The sequence below is a fragment of the Perissodus microlepis genome, chromosome 12, assembly GCF_051167445.1.
Source record: "Perissodus microlepis isolate ML-2025 ecotype Zambia chromosome 12, ASM5116744v1, whole genome shotgun sequence".
In the NCBI taxonomy this organism is placed as follows: Eukaryota; Metazoa; Chordata; class Actinopteri; order Cichliformes; family Cichlidae; genus Perissodus; species Perissodus microlepis.
The window spans coordinates 22,380,928-22,403,660 of record NC_140472.1 but is presented as its reverse complement, the minus strand read 5'-3'; the positions used below and the strand labels follow the sequence as shown (position 1 = coordinate 22,403,660).

Sequence of the window (22,733 nt, the reverse complement as noted above, 5' to 3'; positions counted from 1 at the left end):
TAAGGGAGTGCAGATAATCTGGAATACCAGCAGGAAACACACTGCAGTCATGCTGTGTGCTCTGTGATTCCAGGGTGTTAGGTCAATTATCAAGCAAGCATTACCATACATTATCTACTTAATCTTCAAATACAACTTATTCTATGCAAGACAGTTCAAATGTTGGACAGGACCTGACTTTGACTTATGTATTTTACCTGGTTCATTATGGCCACTTTGATAAGGAAAATTCACATTGAGATTAACATCTCGTGAATTTGGTACCAGGCCATAATTTATTGCTGAAGTTCTTCTTTTTTAGGATTGCATCATTAACTTAAATCAAAAAATGTCTAACAATTAACAATCTTAACAATTCCACTTGAAACACAGCAAATACATTAACTTAAGCTTTAACTTAACTTACAGTATCAGTTAAATGAAACTTATAAAGAAATATGACTATATTCACATTTACTTATATAATAACTTATCCACATAGTCTAAAGAATGGTAACACTCAGTGAGAGGTGTTTCATGCTTTTACTGCATAGGGTAGGTTAGATAGTAGTGCAGGGGAGTTCAGTTTGCAATGAATGAGGTGAGCACATAGACGAGAGAGGGCTCAGGTGAGCAGAAGACAGTGCTGGAGAAGTTTCCACAACTTTTTCGTTGTTCATTGTCCACAAACGTGCCAGTGTGCTTCTGTAGGTTTTTAGGTGGTGAGATGAGGTAAGGTTTTCTGTCTCAGAGGTAGGTGAGGTGGGGGGAACCACATAACTTGGATGTCTCATTTTTGGTGTTTTAAATTCCAGGGTAGTATTATTTAGGTAACGTCATACAGGGTTTTTGTGATGATAGGAGTCACATTAATACGGGTAGGGGGGATAGAGAGTTTTACTGACCGTGTCCTTTGGGTCTGGGGGATTCTGGAGGGGGCTCTGGCCCTACTGTATGTAGTTCACAGGACGAGGGGACCAGGAGTGATGCCCCATCTAAAGGAGGGACAGTGGGAGGAAGGAGAGGACGAGGGGGCGCTAACTGTCGTGAAACTATCATACAAACACTAAAAGTTTGAGTTAGGGGACATCAACGGGGCAGTGTTGGTACAGAAAGAAATGAGGGGGAGTTGAAAGAGAAGAGTGAATCACAAATGGTCAGCCTGCTGTCTGTGAAAGGAGACTAATGGGTAACTGGGTGAACAAAAGGGACTGAAGCAAGGAAAAATGGAAGGTTTCTTTCCTCTTTTTTTTTAAGAAGATCCCAGAGCCGGATCTGACTACAAGATTATGTTATACTGTGAAGAGTGTAACATTTCCCAGCATCACAAGATCTACTATAACATTACATAAGATATAGCAACACTAAGTCACTTATTAAGAACTATAATGGCCTATAAGTAAAATAATTAATGTAAAACTCAAATTTTTCAGTCAAGGCCATATTTGAAGAACAATGTTTGGTTTAGACAGGGAATATTTTGTGGCTTCATTTGGGATATAAAATGTAGCAAAAGTCTCTGTGACCATAAATAAACACTTTGCTGACCTGACATACACATTTATCTTTAACTGTCTGGTGAAAGATGGTGCTTAATTTGCCTCAAAATAGAGCAACAGCACCCTCTCGTGGTATGAAGGCATGATTGCACAGTTCAGCTGGCACCATGCCAGATGACAAAACTTTTTTTTTTTTTCTTTAAAATGAGGTACTTCTGCATCCAGCATTTGCACCATTCTTCCTGATTTTCATTATATCTCTTAATAAATAATCATTCATATTGACATTTCAAAAACACATTGGGCTACAAGCATTAATAACCAATTATATATATATTTTTAAATCTTCTATTGTATATATAACCTTGGGGTTGGAGGTGAGGTGGTGAAGGTTGTCATTCTCATTTTGGGGGTGAGCTCGGAGGGGTTTGTGGGTTCGAAAGAGTGCTGGACAATCAGGGCGCAGGGAATGTCACAGCATGCTGGGGGCTGGTAATGGGTGGCTGTAGGGGCAGTGGTGTTGGCAGTGTTGGGGGTCTGGTTCTGGGTCTGACAGCCCAGGGCAAGGGGGTGCTCGCTGGGGTTGTGAGAACATGGATCGGCAGCTTGCCTGGCAGATGGGCCATCTGCCTGTGTCTGGTGTGAGTGTGGGATGTGCAAGCGTGTAAGTGTGTAGGTTTGAGAGAAGAGAGACAGAAAGAGAGCGGTGGAGTGAATCATACGCATGTATGTGTGTTTGTGTTCATGAAAGTTGAGTGAGAAGATTAAAACAAGAACCCCGCCAAGGAAGAAGCCAAATTGACGCACAGGCAGACGAACGGAAGACGGGCAGAGACGGAGAAGGGGATGAGTGACAGACAAGATCAGGCAGATGGGAGGACGGTAAGGTGGAGGAGAGAGAGAAGGAAATTGGAAAGACAGATGGGTGGGGGGTGAGTGAGAAGAAAGACATGGCAGTCAGTCAGCACACACAGTTAAGCAGGTCGCTCTGTGTTTTGTCCTCAGAGAGACATTCACACAGTCGTTATATACCTGGAAAGGGGAGATGTTTAAATGCCATTTTGTATTGCTCTCTCCCTCTCTCTCTTTCTCCCCCTCGCCCGCTACACCCCTCAACACAGAGTACTTATCTACAAAAACAAAGCAAAAAGGCAATATGAGAGCTTTGAGCCACAGTGACACAGATCATTGTGTAGAGGTAGAACAAGAAGAGTGGCAATTCCCATCCAAACCACCAAGAAAAAACAAAAAAGAGAGTGATAAGAAGTCACCTGTTTTGTGTGTATCAAAGAACCTGATACACAAGGAAGTGCCAGCTCCTCTCATGCTAAATCTACACAGTCAAAACCACAGATGTTACCATTATGGAAGAGTTCTGACAGTGATTGTGATGTGATTTCTGAAGTTCCTCTCAGATTTGAAGTTTTGAAGATTGAGTCCAATGACAGAACTCTTTCATACAAACCTCTGGTTGAACATATATATGTGTGTGTGTGTGTGTGTGTGTGTGTATAGGCAAAAAGGGGTAAAGCAGTACAGCCGCCCTGTTATGAATGAAATGGGCTTCAGACACTCATCTAGAAAGAGCTTGTCAAAAAAAAGCATCAAGAGCAACTTCTAAAGTAACGTTAAGGGTTGATCAATTTTAGCCACCCTTGTGACCCTTAGCACATAATGAATTCAGAAATTATGCTTGTGCCTTAAGAATGAACATGAACATGAACTGCAGTCATAACTCATTTGAGAAGAGTGAATGACTGTAAAAAAAACCCCCAAAGAACTGCAGGAAGGACTTGCAGGGAGACTGTTAATACACAGTCATACAAACTCCCCTTTATTTTCCGTACATAATATCCTTTTTAAGTGTGCTCAGGATGAAATTAATATCATTGGTTACTCACACGAGTCAGGCCTGTGGAAGTGTGTCTTTGTGTATTTGTGAGTGTATAAGCCCGATTTAAAACAAAGAAACAAAAAAAACTCTTAAGCAAACTCTATGCACAGAAGCAGGCTCATAGATAACAATGTCAGCCATTCCACAACACAGAACACAACAGCAGCATGAACACGAACACCGACAGCTCACAGTCAACACAAGATACAGCGTATAGTATGAATGTGAAGGCATGTAAAGACATGTACAATATGTGATTATGCATGTTTTAATATTCATAAGAAACACAGAGACACAAACACAGATTAGTTGTATTAGTGTTTGAACAGTGAATTGCTGATTGTCAGGTATGCAGAAAGCTTGTATGGCTGTAGGTATGTGGCAAGTGAAGGCGCTGCGTTGGCCAAATGTTTGATGGATGAATGTAGTCATGATTTGTGCAAGTGATTACTTTTTATGAGTGGTTTGCATTCATCATAGGATGCTCATGTGGCCCGCTAAGAGCAAAACAACCCGATTCTTCATTGCTGCTGGTGAATGGACGTACACCCGGGCCAACGAAGCATGTTTAATACAAATTGTATACCTTGATTTAAATGGGTTTTTATGACATGGTATATCTTACGCAAAGTTTGAGCATTCGTCACTTTGAGGCAAGCCTGACATGATGGAAGAGGTGAGCTAAAACCGAGGCAGCAATGACGTGTATGCATGCAGGCATGAGGGTGAACTCAAAAGGTGTATTTAGGTGTAAAGGAGGCCATGTTCATGTATCATGGGCGACAAATCTGGATTTGTCTTTGATGTTCTTTAATCAGACATGATTACATGTATAAGTGCACTTTTTAGTACAGAATCTGGAGATGTTTGTCTCCTTTGACAAACATCTGTGGGAGGAGCGACCTATCTGATCACCCCGGTGACATATTTACACTTACAGTGTTTCTCAGTCATGTTTTATCTTTCTTCACTTGTAGAGGAAACCATTCAAACCACCGGGTGGCAGATATCAAAGTGAATTCTCTATAAAGATAGTCTATAAATTGTATGCTTACTGGACAGAGTAACTAACTGTGTTGGAGTAGGGCAGTGGAAAGAGTCCTCATGCCAAGTCTGCACTCCCAATGTATCTTTCAGCTGCCAGTGCATCTTACTAAGCCAAATTTTCTGTGCCCACGCATAAAGAGTGGGTCACCAGGCTTTTCCTACTTTATGCGAAGCTTTCAAAAATGAACAAAGAGCCACACGCTCTTGACCCGTTGTAATGGTTTCAAGTGGTTTCAACATTCACTCTGACAGTAAGACAGAGGCCATCAAGTTCTTTATTTAAACTGTTAGAAAGTAAAGCATGGAGTTAATTACAAGCGTTATGGCTTGATTCACTTTATTAATTTAACTTTTGGAAGCTGACTTTGAACGCACTAGGCTTACTCCACTGGCCATGACTAAGGCCAAATTGCATGCAGATGCAGAGATTTCCCAAGTCGATAAATTGCAACATATGCAATTTATCTAATTAGCTGCTTTGAAGTTGACTTAAATTTGTCTTCCTTCCTCCACTGAGTCAGGACATGCTGCGGTGGTCCCAGCTTGACACTCTCCTGTTCTGTTCTCAGCAACCGTCTTTGCAGCTGGCTGCCCGTTTGAAAACACTCTGCACAGATGGTGATTTGAGATCAGAGTGTGGCATTTGCACAGTTTTTGCAAGACACGAAATACCATTTCGGCCAAATAAAAATGTCCAACGAGGCGAATTCTATTTTAAACTTACCTTTATAGACAAATATACATTTTCCTTCATGTTTGACTATGAAAGCTCTAATGTTCAAAGCTGCGGTGAAACATAATTATCTGATAGTCATATATGGATGCATATAGTTCACACGTAGGGCCAGTAACTCCTCAATGAATTTCATGTTTGATGAAAAGTGATGGTAGAAGCTGCGCGGAGAATGAAAATAGAGAGCTTGAAAGACAAGTTCACATCCTGCCTACATTTCCCCCTCCACATCTATCATTGAGTGAGCTGACCACGCTTGTTAGATTGTTGGTTTCAGAGAGGCTGCGAATGGGAAACGTGTAGGTGTCGAAGGTTTCAGATGCTGTTCGATGATCCGGCAGGCATTGCATTTGAAGCATACTGACTCCTTTATGTTCAGCGGTTGCTCTGGGCAAACCTTGAGCTATACAACAGCAATCAATAGGTCAATGCTGTGACAGGGTGAAGGATGAATGTCAGGGGTCAGCCATCAAAAACAATCACGGCTGACTGAGCCAACTTCATTTCAACACGGAGCCGGTGAATGGACTATTTTAACGATGCTCTATTAGGCTGGTCTTAACTTTGATATCCCATCTGTTTGCGCCCACTGCTTTACGAGGGCTTTGTTTTGATTCACACTCAAATAATATCTCACTCCCTCATCTACATAACTATCGGTTCTCACTGACATATATCCATTATGGTTATATAACATCCATATTAAAGGGAAAGTGTCTTAACATGTTAAAAATAAGATCACCAGATCCAGCTGCCACCCATGACATGCATCCAACTAAATTGATAATAATAGTGAGTTCTCTGTGACTACCTGAGTCCTTGATATGTAAAACCTTTATTCTCCACAAAGAGAATCAAATCCCTGCTGTCCTTCCTGTTGTCATTGACGCGATTCCACTCCCGTGTTCAATCTGGGGCTGATTCCACTGGCTGCTCTTAGTGGTTAATGAAGATAGCAGGGGGGTTGGGGGTGGGTGGGTGTGTTTGTTTGTGTTTCAGCTGAGCCACACTGGGCTTAACATGACTTTGGGTCAACTCAAGGTTTGGTGTCTTTGTGTCTGCTCAGTGGCAGACATGACTACTGGTCTGAATGACAGATTAAAGCTGCTAACTGAGCTGGGAATTAGAGGTAGGGGGTACACTGTGTGTGAGTGTGTATTACAAAAAAAAAGAGAGAGAGAGAGAGCTAGAAAAAAGCTGACTGATAATAAACAACGAAACATTGGCATCTTGACTAACTGCCAATGTTGCATATGTTGCCATCCGACGCATGTTGTGGAAGAAGAGCTTACAATTAATAACTGTTTTTTTTTTTTCTTATTAGCTACAATGCTTAGGCAGGAACTCAACTAAGAAATATACCATCTCTTCCTCACTTACATCTAGAATGATCTCTACATGAGTGCTAGCATGCTGGGTAAACATCTAATACATTTAACTTGATTTACCAAAGCAATTAGATGGTAGAAAATGAAATTACAGCCTCAGTATAGAAGAAACTAAATAACAGTCAAGCAGAGAGGACTGCAGTTGCTCTATTTTCACCGCAGCTTGTAGTCAGCTTAATGACACATTATACCAGATGCATGGAAAACTTCCCATATGACCTTATAGCTCACTCTTACATATTCAGAAAAGAGCACAAATCCCTTCATAACATTAGCAAATCAAATTGATTAGGTCTTTAAAGAGGAAAGAATCAACACCGAGACCAAATGTAATTGTGCAATTACATTGATCAGTGGACAAGGAGCCTGAACGACGTGTAATAAACACAACTAAACATTTGTTCCCATTGAGCCTTGCAGGTGGTATATTGGAGTGAAGTGAACAAAGGTGCTATAAGTCCGACTTTCAGGTTTTGTGCCAAACAGTCTCGTGCACATTAGCCGATGAGGCGCATTGTTCAAGCAACAAAACACCCCTCTGCTCTCCTCTAGTGTAATTCTGCCCTTCATGTCACAGGACATCACCATTTAAGTTACTAAATTACCATAACTAGAGAGAATTTAGATATTGTAGCGATGCAGTAATTTTCTGATGACATATCAATGTTCTCCCATTTAATCACTTAATGATTTATAGAGTTTTCAAGCTAAAACTTTCAACTAATTGACTTTCCAGATGAGTAGTGTTATTGGTGTTTTATCATGAAAAGTAACCTGAAAAGTCTCTAAATCATCCTGACTGTACAGTCACAGTTTCCACTCCCCCTCTATTTGTCATTTTTTCCAAATTATTCTTAGCGGAATTTTAAATTAGCGTGACACCGGTGATTAAGGAGAGGGGACAGGCTTCTTTTACTTGTTTCTCGTCTTCAGAGTCACGCAGATAACAAATCAGTAGCCGAAGACATTTTTTTTCTGCAGCCCAAACATCAGTAACACATTATGTTAGACATTTCAAAACACCTCTCATCTGACTGCCAGTAAGGTGTTTTTATGATGTTCTGGTTAAGAATCAATTTAACATGAGTTTTTTTAAACCATTACATACAGGTTAACCTTAACCTGTCTTCATTAGACAGCCTCCTGAGAAAAGGGGAAAAAAGCAGCTGTTTGAAGCTGAAGTAATTTACCTGATGGGAAAAACATTTTCAGCTAAAAATTAATCTGTGCTGCTTCATGTCTCACTCTAATTTGCTTCAGACGCAAAAATAATAAACTTTTCAGCAAAAGTGAAAATATTATTTCACACATAGTTACAGTTCTCTCAGTTCATCAATGGCATGTTTTGCATATATATATATATATACTCATTAACAATTTCTCCTTCTGTTCTGGCAAACTGAGTTCGTGGATAAATCAGCACAGTGGTTGCAGCAATGGCTATCGCGTCTTTAAAGCAGATGAGCCTGATGAGTCTGTGTCAGGGCAAATTGTTGGATGCCACCAAATGTGGCATCAAAAGTAAAATGCTACCATTTGGGCTTTTCTTTGAAGATATCACCAGTTTTATTAATGAGGGAGCAAACAAAGCTACCATGTCACACATACTGCAGGGTTCCTACCAGAAGAAGATGTTACCAGAGTCATTTTGATTGCCTCAAATGATATTCCTGCTGAGGTGATCAACCGCACACAGCCTGATTGGATATTTCACAGGGTGCTGCTGCTAATTTACAAGGTGGAGTGTTGCCACTGTTTAGTACGCTGGTATAAATATCCATGTTTAATACTGTGAGTCAGTGCTCTTTGGTCTGCAGCTTTCCAACAGGCCCTCTGGCTGTTTCTGTATTCTGCTTTTAACAGTGCCAGTGTCCTCTTTTTTTCTCTCACAAAATATTAACTTAAAAATAAGTGGTTGATCATCCTGTTGACACTGATGCATTTGTGCCACTTTTATTTAGCTAAAGCGATCAAAAGACCATTAATTAAGCATTAAAAATGAGGTGAGATTTCACAGGACAGCAGCTGTGGGAAACTAAATCCATTATAGGGCAAATATTCTCTAATTCTGAAAGAGTATAAAAAGAGTAATGACAACAGTTTATTAATACCCTGAGTCCGAACTGGGGTTGTATGTTGTGTATCAAATCCTGTAGAGGCTTTTGTGATGACAGAGTTAACCAGGCGTTGGTGCACGTGTGTTGGGTTTGCGATTTAACTGTCAAGATATTCATCTACTTGGACGTCTCACCCAGACCGTTGTCAGTTATTAATATTTGATTTTATTTGACATCACTATAAATTGGGAGTATACCGTAATGATGATTAAGTAGGACTAACACATGAGCGAAAAATTAACACTCACTTCAATTAACCTAAGTTTAATTTGCTGCTTAATTCAGTTTACACTGACATTCAATTTGCTTTTGGAAGACAATGTCTCTGGTTAATAATTTCGATAATTTGATGGTTACTTTAATTACAAAAACAATTGGAATTTAAAACATGACAGCATGTTTTATAAGCTAATAGTCTGTGTGTTCAGATGGTGATTGTGGGTAAAAGTAAAATGAATTGTTTTTTTTACCCCACTGAGCTTCTGAAATCGTTGAAGTCGTGTTTTACCTTTTTGTTTTCTACCATTGTAGAGCTTTATATTCACAAGACTAAGAAAAAGATCAATGCCAGTTATATTACTGGAGAGCTAATAAAGGACTTCCAAAATTCTTTTTGACAGATTATGCAAAAGCATAGCAAATAATGCAGTTACAATGTGTGCCATAGAAAGTGTATTGATGACACTGCTTATGTGCAAATTCACTTTAGGGGAAGTAATGTTGTGAACGAGGGTGATTTTCAGCAGTTTTGGGGGCTGTTAGAGTTCACGCCTCCTTCATTATGAAGTCTCTGCTCATGTGTTTGGTGCTCCTGCATCCCAAACTGGAGGAATTTGTTGATAACTTTAATTACATAATTATTTAAAGTCTAAACTTTTTGTTATATCCTTCTCCCCTTTCCTTAGCTTGACCTGTAAGTTAACCCATCCCCCATTCCATCAAAGTCTCTCTACTCTCACTTTACACGTTTTCCCCAGTCTTGATCCATCCATTCCCTTTGTTCAACCTATTACATATTTATGCTTTTCCCTTTTCACAGGATGAAAAGAGCTAGAATCTATTGTAGGTCCTGTACCTCCTTCTATATCATTGCTCCTCCTTTCAGTCACTCATCCATCACCCTACCTCCTTGGAGGGGACCCTGGATCCCTTCCTTCGTGACCACCAGCTTTCCACCATGGCAATGAGACAGGAAAGCACCACGCCAGCAGCCAGGACGCAGAAAACGCCAGCAAAGCTGTGGATATCAAGGGCACTGCCACGCTGTCGTGTCTGGACTGAACTGTAGAGGTCACAGGGGCTGTCCTTGGGCCACCACTTGAGTTTTAGTATATCCATGTCACCATTCTGCTGGAGTTCCAAGATTCTAGGATATAGGCAAGGAAGGCAGGCATGTTAGTCATACAATTATCCATCCATACTTTAATTAAGTACTTCAAAATCTCTGTTTTGGTATATTCAAATTTCTGGCAAATGGAAAATGTCAACATACACAAAGTTCATGTAAAAAAAAGAAAAGGAAATGTTCAGCAAGCCAGCAGCTACATTCACAGAATTAGACTAATTAAGTAACTGATGGTATCTGAGCGACTTTTTAATGATTAAAGAGTGCAATTAAACACACAGCATGTTTGCATGTCACACAACCTGACGACACTGCAGCGTTTCCTGCAGCTGCTGTAACTCCTCTCTTCCATTTGAGGGCAGTGTTTGCCAGCTGAAATTCACCCTGATCCCTGACAACCATATTGGGCTGTCAAACTCATTATGGCTAACATTAATATGTTTTGCAGCACAGCGAGAGTACACTGCCACAATGTCATTATGCAGCCTAGCTTTAGTCTCACGATTGATGGCTTCAGAGAGGATACAGCTCAGAGGTTGATGGGGTCCCTCTGTTAGCCTTCAGCTTATTATTTAACTGGGTCGTTCATTTCAGTTTGGAGGAGAGCTGCAGACACACAAGCGTATAGATATTTAACAGGTAATCTGGCGAGGAGTAGAGAGGGGCACAGAAAAAGAGAAAGAGATGAGTTTGGGAATATGCATATCCAGTCCCTTACAGACACATACACACTGACACAGAAAACAAATAGATTCATCAAAGACAAACTAAGCCTCCACACTGACTGGCACCAGCATTGTGGATGCACAACCAGGCGTGCACAAAGGTCGCACATTTGACTGCCACGCATGTTCAAACTGATTTGGGATTCATATATGTGCACATCAAGACAGATGCTTGCAATTATCTGCAGAACTTCCTGAGGGCAAACGCCTTTCTTGCAATTTCAATGGTCGCACAAACGTCAGTGCCCATCTCCCCTCTTCGTTTTTTTCATCACACAAAACGGACAGAAATCAATCAAGAAATGCAAATGAGCACCGCAGTTAGTTTACATAATTAATTTCATTCACAATACCTAAAAAAAACAAAAACCCAAACAACATAGATCATTTAGATGTAAATCAGGTAAACATGCACGGCACGTCGCGTTATAGCAACGCCACTCTCATTTAGGGATGTTTTCTATGCTGGTGGGAATGTGTGGCACTGTACAGTTGCAATGGCAGCTATGACTGAAATTGATGGGGTGAAAAAAAAGGAAGGAAGAGAAATGAAGAGGAGAGGAAGAAAATAAGACAACAACAAACTAATTTGAACAGCAAATCCACCGACAGTCACTCGAATGAGAGATCATGTCCGTCAACTGTCGACTTGATTGTGGAATTGTTCGGCTCAAATCAGCGCAGATTAGTGCCATGATTAGATAAGACTTTGATAGTAATGATGCGGATTAGTCACTCAAATCGAACCGATCTGGATTGATAGCCATTATAGTAAACAGACACTACTGGCCTAGTCACGTCCTGGTTGTAAAACTCTCTCATCACATATCAACCGTGCATTTGTTTTCTTCTTGGTAACACAGCCTGCTCTGCTTCTTTTCCTTTCAAACATGTTATTAAACTACTTTTAGACTATGATATTGTACAACACAGGACTCCAAAATTGCTTCATGCTTGACCACTCTGTGCCCCCTTCTGAGTTAGACTTCTGATTGCTGAAGGAGCAATAGCCCCAAAACACTTCACTGTTGCATGCAGGGCGCACTGCTGAACTGCAAGTTAGCATGCCTAAGATTAGGTTTTTGAACCGAGCCCTTGTTTTGATTATTTTATTATTATTTTTTGTTTTTTACACACATGGTCACACAGGAAAGAGATGCAGCAGATGCCAACTTTAAACAAGATCAGAACATCAGGACAGAAAAGCAAATATACAACAGAAAAAAGGCGACCTGAGTAAACACAAAATGTGAGTTTTAGATTATAATAATTACATCTATCGATGCCAAAAGGCAAGTGTGAAAAACCAATTGGTCCTTGAAAGTAATAACTAGTTCAATCAGACAGTTTACTTTTGAAATGATTCATTTCTGCATGAGAACATAGTTGCAGGTTAGTGACAACGTCACTGGCAGGAAACATGGAGGACATACAAATTGGTGGCTGATGAGAAATTATTTCCAAGTGCCTACAGGCAGATTCTGTGGTGGAGAAGGGGTTGAAAGAGCCGACAGAGGCATTGTCTAGTCACAGGGATGGATGGGAATACACACAGCCTAAAGAAAATGCTAAATTGGGAGTATATGTTTGGTATCTTACATAAACAGAGTGAGGCACGTTACGTGGTTGTGATGCAGCACAGCTCGACTTGTCTTGCCTGAACTGACTTGCAGGCTTTGTTCCATTTGTGGCACCTTTAACAGCAACAACTGCAGTTGAATACTGTCGGACATTGTTGGTGGGTTTGGGGCCCACTCTTCTCACAGTTCTGCAGCACAGGTTTGTGAAAATGAAAGGCTCTTTTGAGGTTACACCACAGCATTTCGCTGGGGTTCAATTCTAGACCTTAAGCCACCCCCAAGCATTAATTTTATTCCCAACTCAGTCAGAGGTGGACTTGCTCTCATGCTTGTGATCATTGTCTTGCTGCATAACTGATTTGCGCTTGAGCTTTAACTCGCCCACTGATGATCTGATGTTATCCTTGAGGATTTTCTGCCAGAGAGCGAAATTCATGTTTCCCTCAATTATGGAGAGTTGCCCTGGCCCTGAAGCAGTTACTCCTACCTCTGTGTATGTCTGTAAGTATAATGCACTTTTTATTTGTATAAAATTCTGTGTAGTCTGTGGTGTACAGCACATGTAGCAGGGGCTCCTGTCATCTAAGTACTTCACCTCAGAAAATTCTCCCAAAACATATCAGACAAGCCTTAATTTTATTCTGGGATTGAAGTGGTGTTCAATTCACCACTCTGTCATTTTGCCCAGTGTCTGTTGGATAGTGGAAACATGAACACTGAGATTTACTGAGGTGAGAGAGGCCTGTGCTTGCTTGGATGTTTTCCTTGTATCTTTTTAGATTTCCTGGATGAGGCACCGCGGCGCTTTTGGAGGAAGGTTGGCCACTTCTCAGAAGGCTAACTATTGCTCCAAGTTTTCTCAGCTTTTGAATAATCTCTCACACTGTGCACCATTGGAGTCCAAAAGTCTCAGACATATTTTTGAAAGCATTCCAGAAGATGTGTTTCAGACATCTTCTTTCCCGTGTCTGCTGGATTTGTTTTGTTTTTTGTTTATTTGGCAGAGTGTGTTACAGGTGGGACCATTTAGCATACGCCATGCTTCTGAAAATTGTCTAATTAACTAATGATGAGGGCTGGTAGTAATCAGGCCTGGATTTGTCCAGTTGAGCAGCAACCAGTTATCAATGCAGTGCGCAATTAATTTTCTTTTGGAAAAAAAAAAGTGAGTGAAAGTAACATTTCTGCTTCAAATTTAAAACTTGTATTTTGTACTTACCAGGTTGGGTATGTTTAGGCTAGATGTAGTTGGAGTCATATAGGAGAAGACAGAGAAAAAGAATAAGAGGAGGCTACTTCTGGATTCTCCCTTGGGTCGTCACAGCAGGTAGCTCTGCATGTTTGTCATATTTTACACTGGATGCCCTTCTGGATGCAACCACAAAGGGGATTATAGGGGTTATATATTGATGTATATTTAATGACAAATGGAGTGATATTGTGCACTTTTAACTGTAGCTATAGGTATAATAAGTCAGCCAGTTATTCAACAACATATCACTCATAAATATTTGTTGTTGTGGTTTCAGATATGGATTCACTTTTGTTCCATGAAGATGAGGGTTTTACTGCGAAAAGCTTTTTGTGTGCGCTGGAACTTGACAGTTATCCCTCAATGCCACAACGAGTCAGGACTCTTTCACTGTGATATTTTTTATTTAATGGACAGATTATCTGAGGCAAAGCCATTTGGGCAGTTAAACATTGTTTTATGAATGAGAACCTTATAAAAGTGTCAAGACCTACATCATATTTTTGGAAAATTTGACAGCGGTATGCTGTCACTCATATTACGCCCATTGCTTTTAAAGTTTTATTGATTGTGGGAAGGACATACAGTCATGTGAAAAAAGAAAGCTTTCACAGGACTCAATGCAGTCCTACACCCTTACTGCTTCTATAGCAATTAAGAGGAAAGCAGCCAGGTGCTGATAATGAAACTATAAGTAATAAGTATGGCATGTAAGGGAAACCAGGAAAAAGCCTATTTTCTCTAAAAAGAAATAACTTGCAATGTTGCATCTGAAGAAACCACAAGACTTCAGGAACACAGTGGTGATAATGTGAGCTTGTTTTGCAGCCACAGGACCTGGACACCTTTTAGTCACTTAGTCCTGCAGCACAGGTTTCTGCAGCACCAAAGGATTCTCAGGTCAAATGTGAGGCCATCTGTCTAAAGCAACAGGAGAGCAATCTCAAGCACAGCAGCAGATCTACAACAGAATGGCTGAAAAAGAAAGCGTCAAGGTCCAGACCACAACTCTATTGAAATGCTGTGGCAGGACCTTAAGAGAGCTGTGCATAAATGAATACCTGCAGTGTTATAAAGATGAGTGGGCCAGAATTCCTCCACGGCAATGTGAGAAACTGATAAAGTCACACAAAAAATTTCAAGTTATTGCTTCTTGAGGTGTTTGAACAAGCTATTGAATCATGGGGTGTACTTAGTTTTTTCACAGGACTGCAGGGGGTCATGTGAGAAGTTTCTTTTTCACATTAATCCCACACTGTGATCTTACTCGGGGGAGGGGGGGTAAATCTGGTGCTACCAAAAATAAAAAATAAAAAATCAAATGTGTCCTAGCAGTCCTGGGCAATTTCATAATATAGACAATAATGCTGAGATAAGAGTTTAAAGTGACACCCGGTGAAGATATTTATATTCATCCACTTCCTCAATCTCCTTTTAATGAATATTTTAAAAGTGTCAAACGTCTCTCCTTTAAAGACAAGCACATTAACACTCTTGAGGTTCAATGCCAAGCAGTTGTTCTGTTTTCAAAATTTAAACAACATCTTTACCATTTTGTTCTCAGCCGTTGAAAGCATCGCAGCTTATAAAAGTTAAAACAAAGCGTTTTTCCCAAGAGAAATGTTGCGCCTTTCATACTGTACTGACCCTTTTTATCTGCCGCTCCGACAACAGATGCTTTACACACACAGAGGCGCACAAACAAGCACGCGCGCTGACAGACGGCTTCAGAGAAAGACGGATTACACACCAGGCTAATGAGATGGAATAAGAGAGATCCCACCTATCAAAGAAGGCAGGCCGTGTTTTGTCAAAATATTTCATCATTTCTCGCTTGAAAATCAGCCATCTTCTAAAGATTTCTTGTCTGAGTTCATATTGTTTCATGTCTGTTGAGAGGAGAGGCACGCTTTCTGTTTAGAGTTGCTGCTTCTTATCTCTGCTCATGAGATGACTGTTCTTATGTGTCAAAAATGTCATGTGATGCGAGTCGCAATAAGCAGTGTCGCTGCCATGTTTCATCTACTTTAACACCTGTAAACACAGTGACTATGACAGTAAATGTTACAAAAGGTGTTTTTGTTGTTGACATTTGAGGGAAATTAATAACCCTGTTATCAGAGAAAAAGGACATTGAACAGTGACTGACGTCACCTCGGTATTAATACCAACACGAAAACTCAGGTGAGCTTAAATACAAGCTCCGTCAAATGCCTCTCAGCTGAGTTAAATGTGATTTTCAGATATCAATACAATGACTCACCAAATTACAACCTCTTTTCCCTCGAGAAGGATGCCAAACAAAACAATAAATAATAACTTAAGAGCTTTCTCCCCACACCAGGAGTAAAGGAATATTAGGGCTACACCACGTGTATCTCTGAGTCTCTGGAGGAGGACAGAGGCAGAACTGAGTTAAGATTCAGGACAGAGTGCTTTCTCCCGTCCCTTTATTACGACCCTGTCTTCCGCGGAGCTCATCATCTATCATTCTGCACTAATTGGCCTATCAGAGTTATGCAAAGGCTGCTTCCCCGATAGGCCCTTGAATCAAACCCTAACACTGACATTCACTCGCAAGAACATGCACACACACACACATATTGGCCACATTTACATTTAGCTTACATTTATCTCATTGAGGTTAATTATCCTGGACAAATGCACACACGCACAGTCGCTGAATCGCAGAATACTTGGGGAAAAAGGTAAGAATTTATGACCAAGCTGATAATATTTTGCGATGCTTGCTGCCTTTTTTTTTTTGTTATCCAACCTTGTCTGAGTTATGCGACTCAAACTATGAAGAATATCTTTACTCGTCAAACTCCAGGACCCTTTAAATGCTGACGTCAAACTAACATTTTAATTTGTAAATAGAATATTGTCAATATAGCTCTTGTTCTGATGACGTGTCAGCGCCTTCAGAATCTGTGAGTTCGGAATAACAAACTCACAGATACTTAATATACTCGTATGCTTATTTTTCACCACACAGCTCCAAACTGCTGTGGTCACATTTAGACGCAAAGCAAGGCATACTTATGTGCGAGAAAGTGGGCATGGTGATGTTCATTTTTAAGCAAACAGAAGCAGTTACCACTGTTCTTCATTCATCTCCATCCCGTTCCTGACCGGGAATATGAAAGGCCACTGTGACTGCCTGACAAAAACATGGGTTGAGTCAAAGGGCTCCCGCAGTACACCATCTGTTTCACGCTCTAATTTAACCGTCTCACCAAAGAAACATATCTTCCTTAAAAATAAATAAATAAATAAATAAAAAGCAAAATATACATCAACTCAGTTGGAAGTGTGGCCTATTCACAAAGTTGCTTTGAAACAATGATAAACTAAAGGGATCTGTGAGCAGTTAATTAAAGTATTAAACTGTGTGTGCCACAGCATGCACATCCTCATGAAATACCTGCTGTATCACACTGAGTCTGATGGGAGATCATAATAAAGCTCAGTTGCCCCCTCATTTCTTTTAGCATAATATACCAGTGTGTATTTGTTTTCACCCACCCCCTTTCCTCCAAGGTCTGTTGCATTCCCCCCCCCCAGGGGTTCATCACTCACCACGCTGCAGCCAGAGGTCTCAGGAAATAGATCACTTTAATCACCCAGAATAGCATCTACTATACATCATTTAAATCTGAGGACATAGAGTACAGTTATTAGTGTCAGGTCTAGCAGTATATAATGGTGGGCCTTCCATATTAATGTCAACTACATGTTAGCATCCGATTAAATGCTTCACTGTCAGGTAAAATATATGGCATATATTGTACGCCATAAGTTCTGGATGTGTAGATATATACACATATATTTTCTTTCCTAGTAACAGTGTATATTTACACATGGTATGTGTTTATGGGGCGTCTCTGAGTGTATCTGCGAAACAGCTGGTGTGCTGTAAGTGCGCATTAACACCATGTGTGTAATGAGTTATCACCTTGCTTTAAGATCATTGACTTTGACTGGGGAGATCTATAATGGCTTTAACACTCCCACTGGTTGTTAAAGCAAATGAGCAAGGGTTTGCTCCATGTGATGGGGGCAACTGTTTGCTTCTATGTGTGTGTGTGTGTGTGTGTGGGTACAAGTATGTGCGCGCTCTGTCGCTGGCTCCCTGTTCTCTCTGCAGTGGCCATTACTGTGTGTGGACTAGGTGTTGCCATGGCAACTCTATGGCAGCAGCCTTGATGCTGGGATGATCACACATTATTAGTTGACTCAAACTGAAAAAAAGAAGGAACACCATAGTGATTTGGATAAAGGACCAAGGGGCAGAAGACAAGAATAAAGAAAAGGGGGGCGAAAAGAAAAATGTTTAAGTTGAGAAAAGCCTGAGAATTCTGTCAAACGACAACACACAATCAAGGCAGAAATATAACGAGATCACACACAAGAAGAGAGCTAGAGTGTGGAACAGTACCAGAAGAAAAACGTTCAGCAACACGTTTAATGTGGGCACATACTTAAAAAGAAGGAGAGAAAGACAGCCACAAAGGGCACAGGCATTTGCAAATCTTCTTTTTGTTACGAAGAAACACTCCTGGGCGGTTTTGTGATTCTGTCTTTGTGAGGATAAATCTGAACTTTTTATTCTGATTACAAGTTTGGTGGATAATATAACGGTTACAGTTTGAGGAGGCAGGCTGGGCGAGGGGTGTATTAAGATGCAAACAAAACTAACACGGTGTAAAAGCAGGTTTTACATACGGGCTATTGTCTGATAACAGTGTGGCAGTTCAGTTCGGTGAGAGGCAGCTGAAGGAGAATCAATATGTTTTTTTTTATATAAGGGCAAGCACCTGTGTTAGAAATAGCAAAGGACTGTATGTGTTGCTGAAGACTGAGACTCATGTGGAGCACAGGATTCATCCAGAGGAGGGCTGTGTTATATATTATAAGCTATTACAACATGTAACCCTGAAGTAAAAGAGAGAATTAAACAGAAAAAATAAAATAAAAATAAAACATAAAGGTCTCTCTGTGCGACTGCCTGCAAAATAAAGAGTACTGGGATTCTCCCCCACTCTCCGACGTTACATGTTGAGCTCAGTTAAACATCTGTCCCATCAAAATACCAGGACTACTTTTCAGGACTGGGCTCCAAACATCCAGGGTGACGACTCAGTGAAGAGTTACAGGGCAGAGCCAAAGTTTTGGCACTGTGCTCCAAGCTCTGAACCATCCAGCCATGCCAATTATACTCTGACAACATTTCCCCCTCTCATTCCAAATAAAAGAAAACTCCTACCTGTAACTATCAAAACTATTTCAGATGCAAAATGTGACATGATTTTTTTCTGGCATTTGCTCAGCACAATTTACAGTAAATTCCAGGTTTCTGTGATTTATTTAAATATTCCCCTTCCAAACTTTTTCACTCTGAAAGGGAAAACATATGCAATAAAGCTAGACATAAAAAACACCCGTCCCCACCTTTCAGATGCAAAACGGACCCTAAACGAGGGTTATAGTCAGGCGCAGACCTTTAGTACAAACAAGCCACCATATGCACAAACACTGTTTTACACATTTAATCTCCCTTCCCCACCCGAAGGTACCTGCACCGTGACTAAGCTGTGTCTGTTAAAGGAAACGTTTTCCATTTTCAGAAGGTCACCAAACATGGTACAGTGTAAAGAGGCTGTCTTTTACTACTACGAGACTATAATTTAATCTCTATTTTAGAGTTTTGAGACTTCATTCAGGCCTGGGGATTTTGGCTCATGATATTCCAAAATTCTCTCAAGTGTTTGCTGTCCATAGAGCCCTAGGCTATTTAATTTGGCCTGACATTTCCGTTGCTGTAACTCATTTGGACAGATTTGAAGATGTTTTTCCAGGTTGAAATAGCGCAAGTTAGGCTAAAGAACTGTCATAAAAAACTAAAAAAAACCCTGCATATTAACTTTAATGGACTTAAAAGTAATTTCCTTGTGCTTGATTTAGTCAAAAACCCAGTCAGAGTTTGAATATGTCCAAAATATATCACATTTAAAGTTAAATTACCTGAAAAGAGAGCTTTTACAAGTTAATCTGACAGCATTGTCTATTTGTAACTGGTTTAATAGGCTGCCCCTAATGTTAGAAATTAGATCCCTAGTGTGGTGAAAATGGACTGTTCAGAGATGTCACACTGTGCTGCTACACCACTGCTGGGGTATGGGGACTGTCTTTCGAACTCAAATGGATGGCGAGGCTGTTCCAAACAGAGACTACAGGCTACAAAGTGAGTTTTGAAAGCCTGTTATCTCAGCACCTGGCAAACTGATGGTTGAGTCACTGGTATTGATCAACTTGGCTTTCAACCCCGTCTAGATATATTAGGGCTATTTTCTGCAATGGGATGATAAAAATCTCACTTACTGCCCTTTAAATGCGCTATAACTTCATATATTGTGTTGATTCTGCAGTCTTCCCCAGGCCCATCCATAAGGAGCCTATAAATGCAGGCGGTGGCCAAAGCTTTACATTCCTAGTAGCAGATTTTACTGCAGCTGTAGCCAGTTAAAATGCAGAGCAGTGAGAGTTAGACGATCAAGAATAATGTGAAACACTTCAGTGAATTTCAGAGCTTGCTACATAGACTTAACTGTTTCTGTAAGAGGGGTAAAGGCAGAGTGCATCATTTTGGAGCACACTAACATCTGTGGAGCGGTGAAACATGTCTGCAGTAGTTCCATGAACATTTATCTTCTGTCACCTCTGTAGCAAACACAATTTTAAGTTGGAGACAATGAAAGGTAGAAGTCATAGTGAAGTGAGAGGTGGGAAAAAAAAGGATTTGAAGATAGGGGGGAAGAAACCCAAGTGAGTCCAAGAGAGAAAATGAGAGGGGTGCAAAAACCCTGGCAGTGTGTTCTGGCTGAATGGATGACTGACAACAGAATCATACAATGGAGGTAAAGGGGGAGCACAGGTAGGAAAGTAGAGGAGACAGAATAGTAAGAAGGTAGCCAAGAAGGGTAAAGAGAGGAGAAAAGACAATGATGAGTGAACAGAGGAAGAGTGTGGAATGAAATGAGCGGAGAAGGGGTAGTGGAGGGAGATGAGAGACAGAGGTGTTATTCTAAAATGAGTTTGTGGCTCACAGACGACTGCTGACTGTCAGCTCCTTAAATGAGAACAACATTGGTTTGACAGCTCACTTACTAGCTTAACACAAAGCTGGCAGCATCAGCGGGCCCCTAGCCGCCGCACTCGTGTTAGACCCATAAGAATACACGATTGAGAATAATGTCCATATAATAAAGATGAAAAGTAGTTTCTCTATAGTTTTGATGAGCGCGGGGTAAGAAATGTTGCCTTAAATGTTTCGGCTTGTCTTAGAAAAGATGTGAAAGGTGTGCACTAAATCACAACACTAGCTTGAATTGCCATCAGCCCATTAGATGTTCGATCTCAGTTTTAATTATTCCCATAGGCGCCCTTGTGGACCTACTAGTAGGTTAGAAGGTGCATTGTCATCCATTCTGATCACAGATAAACAGAAAGTATTCTGCTTTACAGATATGCTACCTCTTGCAGACGTGAATTAGTACATAGCTTTCTACCTTTCACTTCGTACTGTGTGTATTTTAACCAAAACCCTGATATTTTTATAAACCTAAAGAGTTTGGGCGACTGAATTTAACCAAACAAAACTTAAGGCTATCCATCCAAATTAGGGATTCACGCTGGACAGGTCCATCACTAGGTCAGCAGACCATTCATTCTTGTATTTACACCTACAGACAATTCAGAATTAACCCAACAATCATGTGTTTGGACATGGTTAGAAACCCATGCAGGCACAGTGAGAACATGCAGACTCCATTAAGATGAAACCTTAACTGTCTATATTTCAGTTACTTCGGGTAGGTGAGATTCACACACTGATTAGGGATGTCAGCCTTCAACTTGAGAGCTTAGCTCAAAGATGCAGCAAACAACCCACCCAAGTATTCTTAAATGCTGAATCACCACAGGTAAAGGCCTGCTGAAGCTATTTATTTTGACCTGTGTGTGCAAGGTGTGTAGGGGAATCAATAAAACATCGGATCACTCTCTCTGCATCACATCGTGTTTCTCTGTGACCCGCCTTAGAAAAACAAGCCAAACTTGTCAGAATATATCACAAGGAGGTAAAAAAAAGTCAGCTTCAAACTGATGTGTCACATTCACTTTGTTGAGTTGTAAAAATCTCTTCATCACTTTTGTGAGCAGGGCCAAGACAGAGCGCCAGAGAGACTCGGCGGCGTAAACCAATCAACGAAGTGCACCTGCACCTGACTGCACACTTGTGTTTTAGCAAAGAACAGCTGTGAGAAGCTGAGACTGACCCAGCAGCACACATCAATACCGCAACTTCTAGGTAGTCTGTTTATTCAGCCACAGAGTACTAGTCAGCTCAGATAGAAGAAATATTAGTTCAGCACTGTTGGTGCATAGATTTGCTTCAGAGCTAGATTATTCATGTCAACTATAAAAAGAAGAAACCCAGAAGTCTCACCAGTGACCTTGCTAGGCATAGATCAAGCATTTTAACTGCCTCATTCTAGCAGCAGAGATGGCACGCTGCTCTGCCTCACGTTTAAGATCACTGTGTGTCATCTTTGAGGCTGGGAAAACACACAGAGCATGGGGTCCTATAGGCAAGAAACACGCCATAACATGGGAACTCTGGAGGGAAAGAAACAGGATGATGTTAAAGTACAAGACTATCCTACTGCGAGCCACCAATAATAATCATCAAGCTGCTCCGATTGCTCAGGCAGTTAACAGTGGCTTCAGTTGCAAGGAAACATTTTTTCATTACGATCGAAGCTTTTGCATCAGCTGCTAACACTTAGTCCGATCAATGTGACGTGCACAAAAGGGATCAATACTTTATGCATTTATCTTCTTCAACAGCTACTCTATCTCAGTGGCACGTGCTTTATCATTTGGAGAAGAATATGTCCACATTTATGGAGGAAGGAACGCAGATTGGAGGGCACGTACAGGGAGCAGCCTGAAAGCAACGAGGGTCAGTTGTTTACACAATATAATTATTCAGTGGAACTACTCCATTGAAACATTTCAAATTTCCATCTTTGTTTATTTTATTTGACTGAGTCGTTTATATGAAGCATTTTGCTTCTGTTTTGGCCTCATAATCACAATATAAGGCCCCAT

At 40.7% G+C, this 22,733-nt stretch overlaps 1 protein-coding gene across 3 annotated transcripts in view; it reads right to left on the bottom strand.

Annotated features, from left to right (window-relative positions):
• Positions 1-22,733, bottom strand: part of grid2 (glutamate receptor, ionotropic, delta 2) — a 523,204-nt gene that overhangs the window by 3,940 nt on the left and 496,531 nt on the right. Inside the window, exons 15-16 of one of the 3 annotated variants that reach the window (XR_014801858.1) lie at positions 9,783-10,023; positions 2,511-2,608 (exon numbers count right to left, since the gene is read on the bottom strand). Coding sequence is in view for 2 of the 3 variants with exons in the window: in XM_084947220.1 (XP_084803346.1) it covers positions 1,843-2,114; positions 9,783-10,023 (513 nt within the window). In the remaining variant the exon portion in view is untranslated. Of the gene's footprint in view, positions 1-1,842; positions 2,115-2,510; positions 2,609-9,782; positions 10,024-22,733 lie in introns of all 3 variants that reach the window. The other 2 variants (XM_084947220.1, XM_084947219.1) reach the window with 2 other exon arrangements.